Source organism: Lepidochelys kempii, chromosome 19 (assembly GCF_965140285.1).
Source record: "Lepidochelys kempii isolate rLepKem1 chromosome 19, rLepKem1.hap1, whole genome shotgun sequence".
Taxonomy (NCBI): Eukaryota; Metazoa; Chordata; order Testudines; family Cheloniidae; genus Lepidochelys; species Lepidochelys kempii.
The window spans coordinates 9,365,873-9,387,847 of NC_136398.1; the positions used below are offsets into that span (position 1 = coordinate 9,365,873).

Genomic DNA, 21,975 nt, shown 5'->3' on the forward strand with positions numbered 1-21,975 from the left:
GCACTTGGTTGAGCAGCTTGGTTAGCGTGAGAATGCAGGTCGCAATATTATCCCCGTGTCTGTTGAGTCATCTTGTGTACGCTCCTGCATGGATTAGATATGGAGCACCACTAGCCCAGTGCCTTCAACAGACGTAGCTGAAGTCCTCCTAAAGCCTTGTCATGGATGGGGTCGGGGCCTTATGGTACAAGTGCCCCTATTTTGACTTTATGCCTCCCTGGCCAAAATGCATAGGGATAACTAATGCTGAATGAAAAGGACGGTTCGTGGAATGTTTACATCTTGTTCCTGAACCAGCCGAATAGGAGAAGGAAATAACATGAGCTATGGCTCAGACACAAGGAGAAGATTGCCACTGGGGTGAATATTGGGCTGGAGGGTAGGGGGAGAGAATGTTAGACATGACCTCTCCCTAGGATCAGCAGGAACGGAGCACGGCCACTGAGAACAGTCTAGGTGAAACTGTGCCCGTCTGTGACCCGAGGATTTGAAGGCAACGGCAGACTTTAACTCTTCCAGCAAATATACACCCCCATTGTGCAGGGAGGGCTCTAGTGTGCACCCTCAGGGCATTTCAGATGCTGTGCTGGACAAGTCCTTTCACTTTAAGATTTGATGGTGTTGACATATATGCGGCTGGTTATGCAGATAGTTCTATACAAGGTGTGTGTTTGACTTTCAGGGTAGCATTCTCCTCTGTCCCAATCATTCTGTTTCCCCAAATGAAATGGAATTGCATGATTCCCCAGGAAGTCAGTATAGAGACACCTGAGCAGTAGGTGAGTCTCAGTCCCCAGGATTAGGCTCTTGTAGGTGGGGGGAAGGTAGTCTGAGCCATGGGAATGGTAACACACAGCTATGCAGAACTGAGGGTGGCATAGAGAGAAGAGCCCCAATTTTCTTGCTGCTTATTTATCAGCAGTTCCCATTGACTTCACTGGAAGTCGCTCAGATGCAGGAGCAAGAGAATGGGACCAGTATAATTTTAGGGACTGCGGGTGGTATGCATGGACTGCTCCGATCGTGCTGCTCTAGCACCCTAACATAGACCCTTCCTGTGTCGCCGGAAGGGGATTTTCTGTCGATGTAGTTAGTCCACCTCTCCTAGAGGTGGTAACTAGGTCGGAAGAATTCTTCCACCCAGCTAGCTGCCTCTACACTGGGGTAGATTGAGTTCACCATGCCACAACATTCTTCAAAGCCCTGAGCAACTTAACTAGATGGATCTAATTTTTAATTGTAGACCAGGCATGTATCTGATGGTTTATGCCTTTATCCAAAGAAGGGGCTAGTCCTTCTCCAGGTAGCTATGTTCCAATGGCCTTATTCCATGAAGGGGAGCTATTACCAGTAACTATTAGCACAGACGTCTGTAAAGTAGAATGCAAATGTCTTGTATGAGGATATCTAACAAATTCTATCCCACTGGGACTGGATGGGCAGAGAGCCCTGCTTTTCTGTTCAGCCAAGGCCCGTTTCCCACAGGGAATAACTGCTCGCCTGATTAACAGGAGAAGCTGAATCACATTGTATGCAAATTTATTTTAGTCTGTTTCTGATAGCTCTATTTTTTTTCCTGATTTAAATTGGTGTTCAGAATGAATGGCCCAGATCCTAGGCAAATACTGTGGTAGCAAGAACATGAATTGCCATGTCTCCAGTGGATTTACCGAAAGATAACGGCATTCATTTGTGGAAAGGTTGTGGTGATGTGTGTTTTCCCTAATGCTTCCTCTTACGCTGTATGACCAAATCTATAACCATAGCTTCACACCATATATTGCTTCCTATTGCCTTGCCTCCAATGTACAGTACAAGCACTTGGAGATGAGGGTTACAATATCTGAATGAGAGCTGGGTGAATAGCCGTGAATAATGTATTCCTTGTGACTTAGCAATTAACTGGTGAACAATTGTCTTTGTTGTTTGACCAGCACAAATTGACGATTGCCCTACACGCCGGCCTCATACCATGGTGACGTGCCATATATCTGTTGAGAGTTGGTTGGGACTCCCTAATATGCTGTGGGGGTGAGCAGCTTGTACCTCCCTGACCAGCTGAATACAACACTTAGTTATTGTGTGCCTGGAAAGCAACAAGACCCTAGAAGCCTGGATTTTTTGTGGTGAATTGCTGGGCTTCTGCTGTGTCTTATACTGCTGACATCAGTTCCGTATTTCACATAAAATGTTTAGTGAACAAAAACAAGTGAATGTGAAAAGATCTAGTGGGGTTATTCTTAGAACATCTGTTATTTCACAGCTGATGTACATTAATGAGTTGTGAAATATCCTGCCATAGCCACCTATAGTAAATGATCTCAGTCAGCTTAGAACTGATTATAGAGTCCTTGATCTCTTTGAGGTTATTGTGGTGATTATTCGGACATCCCAGCAGGTGTAGAAGCAGCATCATGTAGAAGAATCATGAGGCAGCATGAACTGAGGTTGTTTTCAAGCGGCAGCCTCCCTGGGGTCTGTCCCTCGTCTGACCAGTTTCCTGATGGTACCAGAGCCAGCAGTATAAAGTGAATGTGTAAAAAGGGAGTTAAATGACCATTTTAATTTTTGTGGGTGGAGATGCCATTTACATCTAACGATGATTAAATCAATGCTTCTCTGATGCTCCTGTTTAGGAACTGGTGTTAAAACCCACAGCCTGGAAACTTCAGGAATGAGTATGAGACACATTTGCATGTTTCCACCATTAAAATCAGAATAGACCCCTTTTAATAGCTGATGCCCTTTGGAAAGGAATGGTCTGTGTAGTGTTCCAGCTGATCCGTTCATTCGGTGTGTGGTTAAAAACATTTAGCGTGAGGATCTGCTTTGAATGTGAGTACGTTTTTTTAAGTACTGATGGTGGGACTGATCTAATTCAGGTGTAATTGTGCATTAATTTGTCCATGATTACTTCCCTGGTTGTTGTAGTTCTTTGAGAATTTCTAAAGAATCAAGATGCTGATATTTAATTGCAGTGCTGCTTGATGTTGGTTGAAGGTACCCCCTCTGCTGCCAGTTGCCGGGTGTCAGTTTTCTACAATAGCTGCTGGTTGTGCGCTGTTGCAGGAGGCTTGTTCTCTCCCTCTCATAGATTTCCACCACACCGCTTTTAGCTACCCATGGTGAGGATGAGCTTCTTTCTTGTGATCAGTACAACTTCAGTCTTTATTGCTGCAGTCTCACTTTGCCTCTTCCTGCATCTGCTCTTGGCTTCTCTCCTATACCCATTGCCCTTTGGAAGCAGTTTCTTGGAACGCTGGATGATTATGGATTCTCTTAAGCTTCCCCAACTTCAGTAGTTCTTTCTCCCTGTCTCTGCACTTGTATCAGAGGGGATCCTGATTCTGGTGAAATCAGTGGGGTGTTTCTATCTACCGTCATGATTTAAAAGCTGAAGTTAAACTATATATTACAATTGTGGGCTAAGGCCTTGCCCCTTGGGTTACTTGTGAACTTCTTAAATTTAATCACTTGGTCTAGTAAAAGCTTTCAGTGCAAATTCAAGATTAAGTGGCTGCAGGTGTTTAAAACAAATACAGCAAACCGTAATTTATTTTTTGCTTTCATCTAGTTAAAAATAATAAGCTCTTTTAGAGGCTTTTAAAAGATTTCAGAACTCATGGAATGTTTTCCAGCCTATAAGAAACTTTTTACTCTAAAATATTAAACTCTGAAATCAGTGGCTGTTAGCATGGGATCCTTATTTTCAAGTATCATGAATGACCCAATATAATTCATACATTTTTGGTTTCTTGTGAAGTAGGCTCCCTTTTTGTAAAGTAAACTGATCACTAGGGCTCATAAAACGCAGGACCCACTGCTTACCTGTCATGCAAGACTATTGTTGGATTATGTGAGAAAAGGGGAGGTAAAGCAGAAGAATCCTGTTTTTATTGTACAAAGACATGCAAGTGAGCAGTGTACCCATTTCACAATTAACATCATCATAGATAATTAGTTCTACTATTTCAGTTCAAAGTAATGTCTTTTGGTTTTAATAAAGAAGGGGGGCAGCCTGCATACAGCTTATATTTTGCACATTTCTTCTGACCTGTTGTTAACACTTCAGATTTAAAATTTGGGGGTGGGGGAATGAAATGTAGACTGAGATTTTCTACACCACTAGGGGCATTTAGACCGCACAATTTCCCCTTGAAATTAATGGGAACTCTGTCTCTACATTTCCTAGGCAGCTTGCAAAATCTCAGCCTTAATGAACTATTCCCTTTGTCTTCTATTCAGGTTTTGCACTTTACCCAACTCTGACAGACTGTCAGGGTTCCCAGTGCTGCGGTGAGATGCTTAAATAAAAAGGGGGTTTCAGAGATGCACCATTTTCTCATAATTTGGTTTATAAAACAATTTTTTTAAACAAAATCCTAAAGCTTGGGCCTAGCAGAGACAGTGTCCTCTGCAGCCTTTGGAGAATCTCTACCCAAATTGCAGTTAATATGTTAATTTTGTATCCTCCATCAGGAACCGAACTTTACTGAAGGAGGAAGACCCCGCTGTTCTTATATCAGAAGTGTTAAGAAGAAAATTTGCTCTAAAGGATGAAGATGTAACCATGAAAGAAAACTGACATTACACTTCCATTTAAATCTGTAAGCAAGTGTATTGTGCTCCTAAGATTTTTCTTCACAGTAGCTGCCTTCCTCAGGATAAAACTTTTTTGCCTCTTTACTAATTAGAAATGATTTCTGCACTGGAAACTTATTCAAGAAAGAAACTATGGATTTGCAGTGTTTTCCACGTCTCTAAATATATAAAAACTTTTTAAGAAAAAGGAAATTGTTTTCCACATATATTTTGAAGCATTGCTGGTAACAGATTCTTCTACAGAGTGATGCTAAATGAAGTTATCTTCCTATCTGTGTTTTCCCCAAGGTGACTTTAACTTGAATCATTAATTTGACTCATGATGGTCTTGTTGCAATATGACTAGCTACTAATTTATAATATAAATGGACATAAAGCATCTAATTCTTTCTTCGTTCAGGGAAAGTCTGGTGCAAAGCTATCAATGAAACTAAATTGCTTCTTCCTTCTAGACTGTCAGTTTTTAGGAAGTTCTTACTGTAGCGAGGGTGGTTTAAGAGCTTACATTATTTTCTCAAAAAAGGATTCCATTCCCTAAAGTTTCTTCCAATTACTTTCCCATCCCAAATGGGATAGGAGACATTAAAGGGAATGATCAGTCCATTTAACCAAGCTCAATTTGCTAGACTGGTGAGTGACTTTCAAATAATTTGTAATATTTGAAAGATCAAAATATCCCGAATCACATTACATGACACTTATATCCTGCCCTAAGGTAACTTGTCAAGAATTCCATGTGTTTCATTAAAATGATCTTTTTATTCAATTAACTTTAACTGGATGAAATCCTTACTGAATTTTAATAATGTGACTTAAAGTTTATCTACTGAATCATCAAAGCTAGGAGTTGAGTCCTGTAGGAAACCATGTGGGGAAAAGGAGAGAGTTAAATCAAAGTCCCTGGTTGAAGTGTCATTCTGCGCTAATATGTCTCTCAGCTGTCTTCAAGGTAGATGATGATGATTCTTTTATATAAATGGATCCCTATACTTAGTTCTCCAATGATATTTGCAGGTTTCCTCAATAGTCAACAGCTGTGCTGGGTTTTTTTGGAGGACTGGTTCTGTCTGTCTGCTTGTACTGGTATCTGAAACGTTGCTTGTAGCAGAGTATTGGTGTTTTGGGCTGTTTCTGCTGCAGCAGAGGGCATGAATCACCATGCTGCATGTTGCCTCAACTTGACATCTGTCTGTCAGCAATCACTGGGTCCTGTGGCTCCCTCCTCCTAGTCTCTCCTGTGTTGCTTTCTTGTGAAGTCACTCTACTGTCCTTGCAACTCAGCAGAGAATTGAAAATTCAATGCATGCCTGTTTAAAATATTGGGTGTCAGGAATGGGGTGAGTGAGCAGCTCCCACACCATAATTCCCACAATATTTGTGCTGCAGGAAACTATACATGACATTGTCATTCTGCCTGAAACACACCACACACAGTTGGTATCTAACCCCATTAGTTCCTACTTATCACCACTTCTGTAGGATGGGAGAGTATAACTGGGCGGCCTGGGTGGCACATATTTTAGTCCTTGGTGTGGAATAATATTCCAAAGGTCCATTGCACAATTCTACACACACACACACACGCAATCCTTTGCTGAGTCAATAGGGAAGATTAGCCATGTTTTCCCAAGAATGCATCTGTATCTACACAGCTGTGGCCATACTGTATTGTCAGAGGAAAACATGGGAGCCTAGTCCCACATAAAAGGGACAATATGGGGTCAGCTAATGCAAATGATTGCACTTTTGTGTGATCTTCCTGCCCTATACTATCATGCTGCTTCTGAATGGGGTGAATTGGCCTCTCTCTCCCCAAACAGATGCAAATGTACCTAAGCCAGATTCTTCCCTACACTGGTGGTGTGACCAGTGTGGGGAAAACCTCACTTCAAGTCCAGATTTGCTCCTGCAGCCAGTAACTGGCTTAGAGAGGGAGGAAGCTTGCTCTGTTAGAAGCCCCTGGTGGTAGGGCCAGCAAGAAAAGTCACACTGTGACTTTCTTGCTGTCCCTCCTTACTGTGGCAGTTGTGGGGCCCTGCAGATTGTGAAGCCAGATCTGGCGATAGTGGTAATGTCAAGGTTTCTATTTTAAAATAAGTAAACCTGCCACTGCACTCTTGCTTTATTTAAGCACGCTGGTGGCAGTCACAATTAGTACTGAACGTCTAGGATCCCTCCCTGTACACAGCTACAAACTTTGGCTTGCAAGGTCTAAAATGCCTGTTATGTACATCTCTTCCTTCTCCACACCAGCTGCCTTGGGTGGGGATGGTACAACTACAGTTTCTGATGATGATCTTTGATTTTTCTATTGAGCAAAGTAGCTTAATCCTACTAATTTAATGAAGGGACATGTATAGCTGACAACTGTGCCCCTTAAGAAGCATTATAGCGTGCATACTCCCTTTAAGTCAAAATATTGTTCTGTTGCTATAGTAACAATTACCATACAGCAGACCATGGGGTCCATCTAGTCAAGTAACCAGTACCACATACTTCATAGGAAGTTGCTTGCCACTTCGATCCAGTGCTCATAACACTAGTTAATTAGGGGTTGTTTTGTCTGCTGACACAAGAGGCTCTGTGTCCTTTACAAACTTGTTTTTAAATATTCTCAGGGCTGTTCTTAGCTATATACATGTCCAGTCCATTTTTGACTCTTTTAGTGACATCCTCTACCAGTGAATTCCACAAGCTAACTGTGTTATGATTAAACACTTGACTGGGCAGCTGAACCTAAATTTGGGGGGCAGATAATCCACCTGTAGATGTGTTGTGAGACACTAGACTACATAGTGTGGATCCTCAGGCTTGTGGACTCTGACTTCTGAGACATACTGCAATATTCAAATCTTACAAGATGAGTGGCAATGTTTTAAATCAATGGCAAGGTGTCTCTTTTCCCTTGAATAAGTAACAGGTCCTTATTCTTCAAATGTGGGATTGAAGTACCCTTCATGCTTCCTTTTATATAGCACCACCACTAACCAGAGCCTTGCCAAACATGCAAATAGATGGTGTCACACAGATACAATGTTTGACAACGTGGTTCCTATGTTCATATGAGCAGGGCACGGGTAGGAGCAGATGTGGAAACTTGATTACAACCCATCTTGCTATAAAATTATCACTTTATTTGCACATGTATAATCTCTTTTTAATCAACAATTCTGCATGCAGCATAAATAGCCTGTGTGTGTGGGTCTATACCACTCATAGCCAAAGGCCATATATGCAAGGTGTACGCTTACACAGTCCTTGTATCTTAAAGAAAGTGATGCACTGTGGAGGCTCCAGAGGAATTTTCACATACATTAAAAAATGTCAATTTTTCAGCAGCCCATTGTATTCAGAAAAAAATTACTACTGAATCAATGTTTGATAATTCTATTTCCTTCTGAATCCTCTGTGAATAGCAAATCATAGCATGACTCAGGCTCACATAAATTAATAGCTGTAGTAGCTAAAGGAGTCCTGTCCAATGCCCCTGAAGAATAAACTTTAAAGCAATCCACAGAGGGTGGGCTAGGCACCCTCTGGACAAAATTGGTTTTGTCCTGTAGATACTTTTTCTGCAAAGGAGATCTGACATTCTCATAGAAGCACTGGTGAGAAATGACTCTGTATCCCTCTGAATCCTGGGTAAACAACTGTGTGGTAGGACTACTCTTACTGTCCCCCTGCTCTCCTGCTGAACCAGCCATATTGTGAGAATTTCTTGTCCAAAAGTCAGCAAAATTTTGACTACTGTCTCTCAAAAGCTCTGTTTTAGCTTTTTGCCCCTGGGAGAGAGGACAATTGGTCTGCTGGCCTTCGTTACCCTTGGGAACAGGACTTATATTCTCAATCTCTGAGAAATCCATGAAAGAAATTCCACGAGGGGGCAGGTTTTTGCATCTCCTCCTACCTTGCTTCATCAGGTGTTTAGGTTTGAGACCCACTCTAGTTATCCCCCTCTTGGAGCACAAATGAGCCTCTTTCTCACCTACCCAATAACTCTCGCTCTTGCTTGAAATTATCCCATTTACTACAGAAACACTTCCAGTGAATGAGTCAGCTGAATTCCTGTGAGCCAGAACCCTATTGCCCTCTGAATCCTGGGTGAAGTTTATGGAGACAGAGTCTTCTGTCTCACCAGCGGAGGTCCTTGCAATGGCTGTGCGCTCACTCCTGCCGTTAGCCTGTGCTTGTGGGAAGTTATAGTTCACCAGGGGAATGCTCAAGCCTTGTGTGTTTTGTACAAGCAGCTGGCTACACTCCTGAATGTTGTCCTCCTGAGGGCTCAAGGTTGGTGCCTGGACTTCCTCTAACTTAGCAGCTCCCGAGTTCTTCATAGAGGAGGCAGCCAAGAAATCAGAGCCTTTTCCTAGGTGTGTTTTATTTGACATAAGAGGATATGGCTTTAAGTTTTCTTCATCATCCTTTTCACCTGGAAAAAACAATGTATTTGAATAAGACAACACAGCTGATATGCAAGCTTTTCAAACTCAAGATGAGCGACCACACAATTATGCCTCTTCCATAACTCTACACTGTGCCCCACCCCTCCTTTAACTAATTTGGACATGACCAGACTCTCCCCTGTTTCACAACATCCTAATAGCTCTACCTCCTTGTAGAAATTAGTGAAATATGTGAAGCAAGAGGACAGTCAAGCAAGTTCTGCCTCTCATGAGGGAGAAGTGAAGTGACATCTGAGCAGTTCCAAGCTCCCCTTGGTGCTCTGTCTCTTCCTCAGGCCTCCCTCCCACGAAGAGTCAAATTCCAACTTGAGTAAAGCCATTCCACCTACCTTAAGTTCCCCTTACACTTTCAACAGGATGTGCCATTTAACAGTTATGTAATGCCTCTGCTTTCCACACCTAAGGTGGCTGCAGTGATTTTGAGGACACTGTATATTTGTGAAGTGCTTTACCAATGAATAGTGCAATAGAAATTAAGATTTAATAAATCTTCCTCTGATACAAAGTGGTGTGATTAACTACTAGAAGATGCTCCACTTTTCGAAATTAGTGATGCACAAGGAATGTGGAAAACTGAACTGTAAAATTTTCCAGACACCTCATCATCTCTTTGAAGGGAGGAAAGAAACAACAGAATAAGTCTTCTGCTTTTGAAACCATTTGAAATAGTGTAATTTCTAAATCCTACCTCAAGATTCTAGCTTTTTCTCAATTTCAGAATAAAGAGTTAATATTTACACAGCAATAGAAAACTTTGTAGAAATTACTGCAGGGAAGTCTCTAAATCTTGCCATCGGAATCTATACTGAATGAAAGGATAGTGGCCTTCATGCAGTAAATCCACAGGGAGCAGGAAACAGCACAAAGCATAAGCAGAGGCTGAATGGCACTACTACAAGCCTGGCCCACTAGAGACAAATAAAAATCAGACTCACTCAGAGTAGTGTGTGCATGTGTTTAAACAAATATCATGCAAGATTACTAGGCTCAGCTCCCCACAGGCCATTGTTGCGCTCGCTCCAACAGCCAGAGCACACAAATGTAAAAAGCACTTTTCATCATAAACTGAGCCATGGCTTAGCTCGCAGTCAGCGTTTCTGAGCTGAAATACCATGTTAGATAAAATTCAACGACACTAGATGGACCCAGTTGACTAAACCAATTAGAGATGTGTCCATAGTAGGAGTACACTCCTTCCCCTACCATTTCCTCTCAGCTTCAAGACTTCAGGGTTAACATGCTACCCTTCCCAATAAAGGTCCTGATCCTGTAGCCCTTCCACAGCACAATGCTCCTGTTTAAATCAATGGGAGTGTTGCACAAACAGTGAATTGTAGCATCAGTTCCAAATTTATAAAAACACATGGGATGAATTTGGCACCTAATTCTTTTAGGTTAATCCCAGCCTTTAACATTAGTGGGGAATACAATCTGGCAAACGTGGGAATGGATCTGAATGGTCTTTGTTCACTTTGGGTCAGATTTACCCATCCCATGCTATTTAGCCTCTAATCTACTTTAGGCTACCTGACAGAAGCAATGCTGGAAAGGGTCCAGACTCCTAACTGCACACCAGTAAAGGCATTCTCTGTCTCTGCCCGTGCAAAATGCCTTAAAATGAGACTAGGTGGTTTTTCTGTCCTGTCAGGAAAATATATATATATATGTGTATGCACAGAGATTTGGTCAATCTTTCGAGCGTACTCAGAGGAGGAAGACTCCCCAGCCAGCAAGCCATAATTTTTAGCCAGGTTCTGTGAATATTAACCTGATCCTGAATAAGTAACATATAATGTAGCATGATATAATGTTTCACTGTAACTTCGCCATATTAAAAAGTTGTGTGTGGGGGCGTGTGTGAGCGCACAAAAATTGTTCTACAGTACCTGTTGGTTGAATGCTGAAGAACGAAGAGATGGTAGTTTGCCTGGTGTATGGCTGAGAAAGTCTTGTCTGAGTAAAATTAACTGAAATGTGACTATTACAGTTCCTCTCAAGAAGTGGATTTGGCGTGTTTGAAGTTGGCTTGGATACAAGAGTCTGGGTGGGGAGAGAAGTGCTAGAGTGAATTTAACTTGTTAACAGTGACATAACTCCCCTCTCCTTGTTATTCCCTTTATCTCCTTTCGTCTACAGTTGTACCACACTGCTTGAACCACCCTCTTCCCCAATAAGCCACATTTCCTACCTCTTCACCTTTTTTCCTTGCTTCTTTGCACTGCTAGTCTCTATTAGGATACTCCCCTCTGCCACATCTGAGACAATTCAGTGATGGCTCATTTTAAAAAAAGGAGAGGTAAAAATACTCTAAGCTGCTTCTTCTGCCAATCTCTTGTTCCCATGCTATATCATCCCCGCATGTGAGCCCTCTAACTTGGATTGTAAACTCCTGAGGGCAGAGAACATTGTGTACTAGGTTTGTAAAGAGCTGTACAAAGCTATGACATCACAAACAGTACAGATTTATTACCTGTATTTTGCTCTTCTTTAACTTTGCAGTGTCCAGCCAGATGCCACAAGTCTCGAACTGTTCCGCAGTGCTTCTTTTTCTTACACATTTCATGGCTGATCCTTTTTCTGTATACAAATAATGAGGGACCTGCTGCAGCGTGAAATAAGAAGGCAGGTTAGAGCATCATTAGCAGTGTTCTTGTATATACTCTGTGCGAGGACAGGAACAATTTCCAGTGCAGTAGTGGGAGAGTGGGCAACAGCGATACGAAACTGACTCACTGTGAGACCTTGGGCAAGTTATTTCATCCTTTGCACCCCATTTAGCAAGGGATAATTTGGTAACTGATTGGAAAGCCCTTTGAGATCTACTGTATAAGTGCCAAATAATTATTTTGATGATGTGCTTTGTAACTGGCTGCTCCTAAAAACTTTTGCTGCTTCTCTTTCACACAGTTCTTAGCACAGCTGGATTTATAATTGCTGGAAACACTTGAGGCTATGGCTTCACTGCAGAATTAATAGGAGTTATCTACACTGGAGTTCGCCTAGCTTCAGTGAGACCTGCCACATGGTGGGTATGTATATATTGCAATAACTGAGATGTACCCAAGCTAGCTTTCATCTAGCTAGCTCAAGTCCCAGAGCAGCAAAACCATGGCAGCACTAGCTGTACGAACTTGCCCAGAAACCTGGGTAGTTACTTTCGGAGGGGGGAGGGAGCCCTAGTCCACACTGAAGCTTATACTGCGTTTGCTTCACTGTTCCAGGACCCAAACTACCTAGCCCAGGTATGTCTGCTCAAGCTGCAATCACACACCATGGCTGCAACCTGAACATATCCTGTGAAGTAGCTCAGAAGCTGCATGTCTATACTGGTGCTGCATGCACTGTTGTGTTTTAAACAGGGCCATGGTGAATGGTCAATAGCTGATCTGCAGGGAGGAGATGAGACAAGGGCCTATGGCCCAGGGCAGTGCGAGAGAAAGGGGCATAGGAAGGCCAGTAAGGCTCCATCAGCAGCTTTTTAATGACCTGAAAATCAAAAAGGAATCCTACAAAAAGTGGAAACATGGACAAATTGCCACGGTGGCGTGCAAAAAAACAGCACAAGCATGTAGGGACAAAATCAGAAAGGCTCAGGCATGAAAGGAGTTACACATGCCAGGGGACATAAAACCCAGTAAGAAGAGATTCTTTAAACATATTAGGAGAAAGATGAAGGAAAGCATAGGTCCTCAACTTGGTGGGAAAGGAGAGCAAATAACTGATGACATCAAGAAGGCTGAGGTATTTAATGCCTATTTTGCTTCAGTCTTCACTGGAAAGGTTAAGGGTGAGCAGATACTCAACACAATATTAATAACAAGGGGGAAGGAACATAAGCCAAAATAGGGAAAGAACCGGTTAAAGAATATTTATATAAAGTTATATGTATTCAAGTTGACAAGGCCTGCTGAAATTCATCCTTTGGTTCTTAATAAACTAGATGAAGCAATCTGAGAACCATTAGCAATTATCTTGAGAACTCATGGAGGATAGTTAAGGTCCTAGAAGACTGAAGAAGGGCAAACATAGTACCTTATCTTTAAAAAGGGGAACAAAGAGGACCCAGGGAATTATAGTCCAGTCAGCCTAACTGGAATACCTGGAAAGGTGCTAGAACAAATTATTGAACAATCAATCTGTAAGTACCTAGAGGATAACAGTTATAAAGACTGCCAGCATGACTTTGTCAGGTTTACTAGCCTAGTGGATGGGGGGAGGGAGCTGTAGAGGGGATATATCTTGATTTTAGTAAGGTTTTTGACACAATTTCACATGACATTTTGATAAGCAAACTAGGGAAATGCCATCTATATGTAATTATTATAAGGTGGGTGCACAACTGGTTGAAAGACCACATGCAGCATGGTTTTCCATGGTTCACTGTCAAACTGGGAGGACATATCTCGTGGGATCCCTAAGGGGTCAGTCCTGGGTCTAATAATATTCAAGATTTTCATTAACAACTTAGAAAATGAACTGGAGAGCATGCTTATAAATTCTGGAGATGACATCAAGCTGGGAGATGTTGCAAGCACTTTGGCAGACAGGATTAGAATTCAAAAGGACCTTAAATTGGAGAAGTGATTGAATTCTACAAGACGAAATTCAATAGAGATAAGTGCAATGTATTTTATGTAGAAAGGAAAAATTCAAATAAAAGACCAGGGTGGTAGTACTGCTGAAAAGGATCTGGAGGTTACATAGAAGATATGGGCGGTAACTGTCCCACTCTATTCAGCACTGGGGAGGCCACAGCTGGAGTATTGGATCCATTTCTGGGCACCGCACCATAGGAAAGATGGGGACAAACTGAAGCAAGTCCAGAGGAGCTCAACAAACATGATAAAACGTTTAGAAACCTGACCTATGAAGAAAGGTTAACATAACCTGGGCACACCTAGTCTGGAGACTGAGGGGGGACGGGATAGCAACCATCACATATGTGAGGGGCCGTGAAAAAGAGACCGATTGTTCTCAGCAGCCTGTGAAGGCAGGACAAGGAGTAATGGGCTTGATGGGCAGCAAGGGAGATCTAGGTGAGCTGGTAGGAAACCTTTTGAACTCCCGGGACAGATGCTAAGGGAGGTGGGGGGGCGCTCCCCATCACTCCAGATGTTCAAGAACAGGCTGGATAAGCCCCTTGCGTGCTCCCCCCGCCCACTGCTGCTTGCTCCCAGCCCTTCCTGAGCCCCCTTGCTCTGAGCCCCCAGCTCTCCATCCGCTCCTCATCCCAGCCTCGCAACCCACCTCACCCCAACCCTTCCTGAGCCCCCCACCCCCTTGCTCCCAGCCCCTCCTGAGCCCCCCGCCCCCTCGCTCCCAGCCCTTCCTGAGCCCCCCCCTGCTCTGAGCCCCCCCATCCCCTTGCTCCCAGCCCCTCCTGAGCCCCCCCCGCTCTGAGCCCCCCGCCCCCTCGCTCCCAGCCCCTCCTGAGCCCCCCCCTGCTCTGAGCCCCCCGCCCCCAGCCCCTCCTGAGCCCCCCCCGCTCTGAGCCCCCCCATCCCCTCGCTCCCAGCCCCTCCTGAGCCCCCCCCCCGCTCTGAGCCCCCCGCCCCCAGCCCCTCCTGAGCCCCCCCCGCTCTGAGCCCCCCGCCCCCAGCCCCTCCTGAGCCCCCTCGCTCCCAGCCCCCCGCCCATGGCTCCTCCCGGCCTCCGGGGGGCTCTGAACGGCGGCGAGCTCCCCCACAAACGCCCCGCACCGGCCCTCACCGGGCTAGCGGCGGCCAACGACCTCTCCCGCCGAGCAGCTTCCCTTCCCGCCCGGTCCCCACGCCCGGCACGGGGCGGGCTGGCCGGGAGAGGGGCCAATCACAGCGGCCGGCTAGGCCCCGCCCCTGCCCCGCGCGGCCGCAGCGAGGGGCGGGGTTAGACTCGGCTCTCCGCGCGCGCGCCCGGCGCCCCGGTCCCTAATTGGGCGCTGCGGAGCGAGGCGTCCCAGGGACCCGCCCCCGCGTGGCAGAACTATGAGAAGTCAGCGATCTCACAAAGGGGGCGGGGTGCAGCTCAGGCCGCATGTGTTTATCCAGCGCCTAGCAGCCGGGGGGGGGGGGGGGAGCAGGGGCTGGGCCATGCTTAGGGGATCCGTGCCCCCCCCACACTATGCACAGTAAATAATTCTGTGATGAGGGAGGAGGAGGGTGGAATTTAGGCAGAATGGGTGTGTTTGTACAGCACCGAGCACAAAGGGGTCCTGTGCACACCCACACGATGAGCAGTCAATAAATACGGGGCAGGGCGGCTCTCGGGGCAGCTGTACCTCGCGGTACCAGGTCCCGCCCCCCTGGGAGCAGTCAGAAGGAGAAGGGGCGGCGGCCAGGAAGCAGCTGCGGCGCTGCGATAAGCTCCCAGAGGGATCGGTCAGGACCACTGTGGGTGGGGAGGCAGGACGGAGCAAGGCGTAGCCAGGAGCGGGGAGCACCGAGGCTCTAGCATGGTAGTGCACAGGCCCCCCAAACGGCCTGCCACCATCCTAGGTGCTGTACAAAGACACCCATTCTGCCTGAGTTCCACTCTGCTTCCCCCTCCCCCCTCATCATAGAATTATTTACTATGCATAGCGTGGGGGTGCTCAGGCCCCCTAAGCATAGCCCAGCCCTGCCTTGAAATCATCATGCCACTGGGGGCGGTGGAAGGTCTACACCACACACTAGGTTTGCATCTGCTTTTACTGACTCCATTTAACAAAGGTTAAGTTCACCCCACAGCAGAGGGTGATGAAGCCCCCACATTTTACTTGTTAAAGCTTTCGAAAGGCAGATGGTCATGCACATGCTCTCTGCCTCAGGGTGAATTTCTCTTCCGCACAATGGGCTAGCTATGGGACAAATGGCTCCTATTTATTGTTATAAACGGGCAACAGACAAAGCCAAGCCCAACATTGCATAAAGATGGGAGGCAGGGAGGGAGGGATTTCTCAATTGCTTTGCAGATTGGGTAAGGGGAGAACGTTTGTAAACTAGGAGTTAAAAACTAGCACCCTACTTCTGAAGCGTGTTCCATCAGGGTGGATCTGTGCTCCTGTGTAACCCCATTATCCTCCACTGCTGCGTCCATCACCATGGCACCAGTAAGAGGAGCAGGGCAGAAATTTTTTCTTAAAGCTAGTTGATTTTTAAAAGGTTTGTCAAAAACATTGCACCTAAAAACGCAAATAAAGTGAAGTGTAAAGGGGAAGTTTTGTCATATGTTTACAATTAATGGTCTTGAGGTTATTGTACTCAGCCTATTGCAGCAAAATACCAGATCCTCTAAACAAACACACAGTACTAACCTGATTAGACCCAATGTAAACCCACTCAGCTGTTGTTTCAGCCACTGGATGAAACCCAACAAGTGCTGTTTGTCATATGATGCAGCAAACTGGAATCGAACATGGTAGAGTAAGAGAGGGACAAGGTAGGTGTCGCAATATCTTTTGTTGGACCAACTTCTGTTGGTGAAAGAGACAAGCTTTTGAGCTCCGCAGAGCTCTTCTTCAGGTCTGGGAAAGGTAATTGGAGTGTCTCCCAGTGTCTTTCCCAGCTGTGAACAAGAGCTCTGCAGAGCTCAAAAGCTTGTCTCTTTCACCGACAGAGTTTGGTCCAACAAAAGATACCACCTCACCCACCTTGCATCTCTCATTTTCTGGGACCAACATCATGGCTACAACTACACTACAAACACGATAGATCAAGACAATTGCAAAAGAAACGAAGCTGAATTGCACATTCGTTTTATTTTGTGCTCACCGCATATAACACAGGATCTCCAAAACAGCACTTGAGGGATACCTACATAAATGCTATGTGTCCTTACTGGGGCTTTGATTCCAGCCTGTCCTGATTCCCTTATCAGTTATGCTGCTCTGAAGCTGGCACAGCAAAGTAGGGGATATTTGACAATAGAGTTTGGTCATTTGAATGGATACCTTTGCCGAATGTTATGGCTTGCCAGTTTTCACAGCTCCTGATCGTGCCGGCTATTACATGTTTGTAATATGGTCACTGCTGCAGACACTATGGAAGCTGTAATGTCATTCTGCTGAGCTCGTGATCACAGAAAAGATTGTTCATGTAGGCCAGCAACGCCCCTCCATGCTGGGTCCAGACCTAGGGACTGTTAACAGGCCGAGCTCAGTGACAGGCTGAACTTGACACAGTCAATGGGAGTTGTGGGAGTGCAGAATGGCACTGGATCAGGCCATTCGGTCCCACACAGGACTTTCCAGGTGGACGCCTAAGACAACAGAGGCAAGTGGGGCTAGCAAGGCAAGCCATCCTCAGTAGTGTAACTCATCACTGTTATTGTTACTCTTGCCTCCTTTGGGGATTAAAAAAAAAAACAGAGTTAGCATTCAGTTCCTTGGGCCAAGGATGGAATGTGTGCGTAAGAGCAGCAGGAAGGAATGGCCTGCAGTATAAACAATGACGCGCCAGTAACATCTGCTTTGAGAATTACCAGCCGGAGCAAGGGGGCTGAATCCTTTGGCAGCAGAAGAGCCTGATCACACACGGAGGCTGCAGATGGGTCAGGCCAGGAGAGGCATCATCTCCTCAAAGGACAAGGAGAAGTTTAGTATCCATAGAAGTGTTTAAATGAACATCATGACCAGGGACCGTCCCACACCGAAGCTCAGATCCGAAAACCCTCAACATTTAGGGGATCTTTGAAACCTGCACTCACATCTGAGCTTGAATTTTACACATGTTCCCCCACCTTTATATTGAGCCCTAATATGCCCAAACTAGGGGGCTGTTTGAAATCTGGCTCCTAATTTTCATGGGCCTATTTCCAGTTGCAACAGGACTGAAGATAAAATTGCACAAGCTTTGCTGTGCTGCATTCAGTCCTGCTCCTCCGGGGACTGCTTGGCCTTTCAACACAATGCAACCAATCCCATGTGCTGCCCGGTCTGGGCGATATAGTCCCCATCAGAGGAGGCACCGGCCTGCACGTGGTGCTGCAGCAGGTCTTACAGTGGAAGCTAGGAGCATGGGAGACATTGCTCACACAGGTCAGATCTCGTTCTTGTTCCTCTAACAGCTTCTCTGTGGCTGACCAATTACCTCCTACAAGGAGGAGTTCAGCAACACAAACTCTGCTGCCAGCAAGAAGATGTGCAATTAAACAAAGATCCATCTCAGCCCTGCTCCTGCCAACAGAGGTTTGGCCATTCTTTCAATGGCAGCAGGATCAGACCCCAGGGCTTTTTTCAAAGCCCACCAAGCTATCATCTACCTCTAGGCATTCCCTTCCCTGAAGTCTTTCCAAGGTGAAAAGTAGCCCAAGTGTTTGCAAATCAGTTTTAAATCACAGTGAAATAATTTTCAAGGAAGCAAAGCTTTTAAACCTGTCCAGGAGTGATCGCTGGTGAAGCACAAATCCTTCCTGACCATTGGTGATGGGCCCTACCCTTCACCCCAAACCAGGCAGCCCCAGTCTGGGGACATCAACGCAGCTTGGGCTGATAATCCACATTGACTGATCTAGTCTATTCATATGACATATTAAATATTTTAATAGTTTATACAAACGAGAGATCAGTCCAAACCAAAGCTCCTTCAGACTTTAAGAATGGTCCCTATTCCTGTCACAAGTTGAATCCAAATCCTAGATCCAAACACACCCAAACACTGGAGAATCATAGAATCATAGAATATCAGGGTTGGAAGGGACCCCTGAAGGTCATCTAGTCCAACCCCCTGCTCGAAGCAGGACCAATTCCCAGTTAAATCATCCCAGCCAGGGCTTTGTCAAGCCTGACCTTAAAAACCTCTAAGGAAGGAGATTCTACCACCTCCCTAGGTAACGCACTCCAGTGTTTCACCACCCTCTTAGTGAAAAAGTTTTTCCTAATATCCAATCTAAACCTCCCCCACTGCAACTTGAGACCATTACTCCTCGTTCTGTCATCTGCTACCATTGAGAACAGTCTAGAGCCATCCTCTTTGGAACCCCCTTTCAGGTAGTTGAAAGCAGCTATCAAATCCCCCCTCATTCTTCTCTTCTGCAGGCTAAACGATCCCAGCTCCCTCAGCCTCTCCTCATAAGTCATGTGTTCTAGACCCCTAATCATTTTTGTTGCCCTTCGCTGGACTCTCTCCAATTTATCCACATCCTTCTTGTAGTGTGGGGCCCAAAACTGGACACAGTACTCCAGATGAGGCCTCACCAATGTCGAATAGAGGGGAACGATCACGTCCCTCGATCTGCTCGCTATGCCCCTACTTATACATCCCAAAATGCCATTGGCCTTCTTGGCAACAAGGGCACACTGCTGACTCATATCCAGCTTCTCGTCCACTGTCACCCCAGGTCCTTTTCCGCAGAACTGCTGCCTAGCCATTCGGTCCCTAGTCTGTAGCGGTGCATTGGATTCTTCCATCCTAAGTGCAGGACCCTGCACTTATCCTTATTGAACCTCATCAGATTTCTTTTGGCCCAATCCTCCAATTTGTCTAGGTCCTTCTGTATCCTATCCCTCCCCTCCAGCGTATCTACCACTCCTCCCAGTTTAGTATCATCCGCAAATTTGCTGAGAGTGCAATCCACACCATCCTCCAGATCATTTATGAAGATATTGAACAAAACCGGCCCCAGGACCGACCCTTGGGGCACTCCACTTGATACCGGCTGCCAACTAGACATGGAGCCATTGATCACTACCCGTTGAGCCCGACAATCTAGCCAGCTTTCTACCCACCTTATAGTGCATTCATCCAACCCATACTTCCTTAACTTGCTGACAAGAATACTGTGGGAGACCGTGTCAAAAGCTTTGCTAAAGTCAAGATACAATTCATCCACTGCTTTCCCTTCATCCACAGAACCAGTAATCTCATCATAAAAGGAGAAGCTCAGATCCGGACCCTTCCCCATGTTTGGGAGGCACAGGGGTGTTAGTTTGTTGCCATTCTAAAATCTTAGGGGCAGCGAAATCCTGGATCCCCCAATAAAGTAAACTAAAATTCAAACTACATCCTAAGGCTTTTTGTGTCGCAATAGAGGAATAAAATATTTACATTCAGAAAATACCACCTACCAAGAGGATAAACTTTAAGGAGAACTGAAGTCAACTGGCTCATTCAAGCTCCATATTGTTCATGCTCGTGAAAAGCTGGAGTGAAACTCCCTCGCTTCAGGATTTTAGGAACACAGAGGAACCCTTCAAATGGGTTGTGGGGGACACAGAGCTGGTAAAGTCACTCCTCTCCCCCTTGAAGGGAGAGAGAGAGGAGAGAGGCACTGATGCCTGTTAATTATATGATTCTCTAATATTTGTTAACATTTACACAGTGTCTTTCATCTTCAAAGCATTTTACACACATTAAACTGCCATAAGAGTTTAGCGCCTGAGCCAGAAAAGTCCATTGGGAGCTGCAAGGGCTCAGCACCTCCCAGGATCGGCAGAACAGAAATGCACTGATCAAATAATTTTAAATATGTGGATTATGCATCTTAAAGTCAGTTGGTGTCCAGTGAGCACAGCTATACTTCTTTACAAAGCTGTCTCATTAGCCATTAGAGCTCTCCGATGAAATTTGTGTAGGCTTAAGAACCATGCATATGGCTAATGCATTTTAAAGCTTATTTAAAATACTTTCTACCTGCCAGGACTTGAATTAGGCCCCGAGAGGTCTTTGATTCCTCCTGCAGCCATAATTACCCAAACCAGATCAGGCAGCTGGATTCCTTACATTGCAGTAGGCTCCAGCACTCGGAAACGACAGCGTTCACAAACCATTTTTCGCTTACAGCTCTTAAAAATGGTTTCAGGAGAACCTGCTTTGCTGGCTTCTGCTGCCCAGCTTAGACAGGGCAGAACTTTTTTTTTTTTTTATCATGATTATTGAAAACCATCACCAGGAGCAGCCGAAGTAACCAGGTTCCTGAAACCCTTTCAGACTGGACAGAGTGAGAAAGCAATTTCAGGACATGGTCAATTTCGCCACTGTGGGCAAGGCCTTAGTCTAAATCACTGAGGGCAGCAGAGGAAAGGGAAACCCGGGGGGAGGAGGTGGAATGAGCTCAGGTCCTGGAACCAATTTTAGAACCAAAATTAAGTCTAGGTTCAGATCAGTTGTTTTAAAACTTTTCTGTTCACCCCACCTCCCAGGCCAGAATCTTGGATCATCTTTGCCTCGGCTTTCTTTCTCCTCCACAGCCAAATTCTTGCTAAATCTCAATCACTGCTTCCTTAACATCGGCCCTTTTTCATTAACCCAGCTGCTGCAGCACTCACCCCAAGCTGAATCCCCCTGCCTTTGAACACAATCATCTTCTCCTCCTTAGTCTGTCCCAAAAACTGCTGCTAAAGTCATCTTCCTGCCCTCCACCCACATCCCAGCTGCTTCAGTCCAGGCCCCCCATCTTGAATCTTTCCCATCTCTTGCCACATCGAATCCAGGCTCCTTGTACTCACCAATCTCGCCCCCCACCCATAGGCGCCGACTCCGTGGGTGCTCTGGGGCTGAAGCACCCAAGGGGAAAAACTGGTGGGTGCTCTGCACCCACCAGCAGCTCCCCAACCCGCCCCCCCACACCCCAGCTCACCTCTGCCTCCTCCCCTGAGTGGGCCGCCACATCCTGCTTCCTTCCCCCTCCCCCTCCCAGCACTTGCACTGCAAAACACCTGTTTCTCAAGGCAAGCGCTGGGAGGGAGGGGCGAGGAGGAGGAACGCAGCACGCTGGGGGAAAACACAGGGCTGGGGCACAGATTCGGGGAGGGGGTGTGAGCACTCACTTTCATTGGCGCTTTTGCCCCCACCTATCTCTCACTGCTTGCAGGTCCCCTTCCTTCTGCTCCTTTTCCCACCCGCAGATTCACCTCTGCATTCATGCCGCCCCTATGCCTGGGGCACACTCTGGCTATCAAGTATCAGGGGGTAGCCGTGATAGTCCGTATCCGCAAAAGCAACAAGGAGTCTGGTGG

General features: G+C 45.7%; 2 protein-coding genes across 8 annotated transcripts in view; one reads left to right on the forward strand and one right to left on the reverse strand.

The window, feature by feature from the left end:
* MTFR1L (mitochondrial fission regulator 1 like) overlaps positions 1–11,427 on the forward strand; it is a 27,754-nt gene extending 16,327 nt beyond the window's left edge. For 3 of the 6 annotated variants that reach the window (XM_073317953.2, XM_073317951.2, XM_073317952.2), the window contains exon 7: positions 4,480–10,178. In XM_073317953.2, the coding sequence (XP_073174054.1) occupies positions 4,480–4,585 (106 nt within the window). In that variant the 3' untranslated portion in view covers positions 4,586–10,178. Of the gene's footprint in view, positions 1–4,479 lie in introns of all 6 variants that reach the window. The other 3 variants (XM_073317948.2, XM_073317954.2, XM_073317956.2) reach the window with 3 other exon arrangements.
* On the reverse strand, positions 6,870–14,908 carry AUNIP (aurora kinase A and ninein interacting protein). 2 transcript variants are annotated; one of them, XM_073317946.2, is made up of 4 exons: positions 14,775–14,908; positions 11,536–11,664; positions 10,952–11,105; positions 6,870–9,031 (listed from the first exon to the last, which is right to left on the reverse strand). In XM_073317946.2, the coding sequence occupies exons 2-4, from the start codon at positions 11,626–11,628 to the stop codon at positions 7,974–7,976; spliced, it is 1,305 nt and encodes a 434-aa protein (XP_073174047.2). In that variant the 5' UTR covers positions 11,629–11,664; positions 14,775–14,908; the 3' UTR covers positions 6,870–7,973. The 2 variants fall into 2 exon arrangements, with proteins under 2 accessions (XP_073174047.2, XP_073174046.2); XM_073317945.2 differs by having other exon boundaries at positions 11,536–11,667.
* Positions 14,909–21,975: the final 7,067 nt, after the last annotated feature.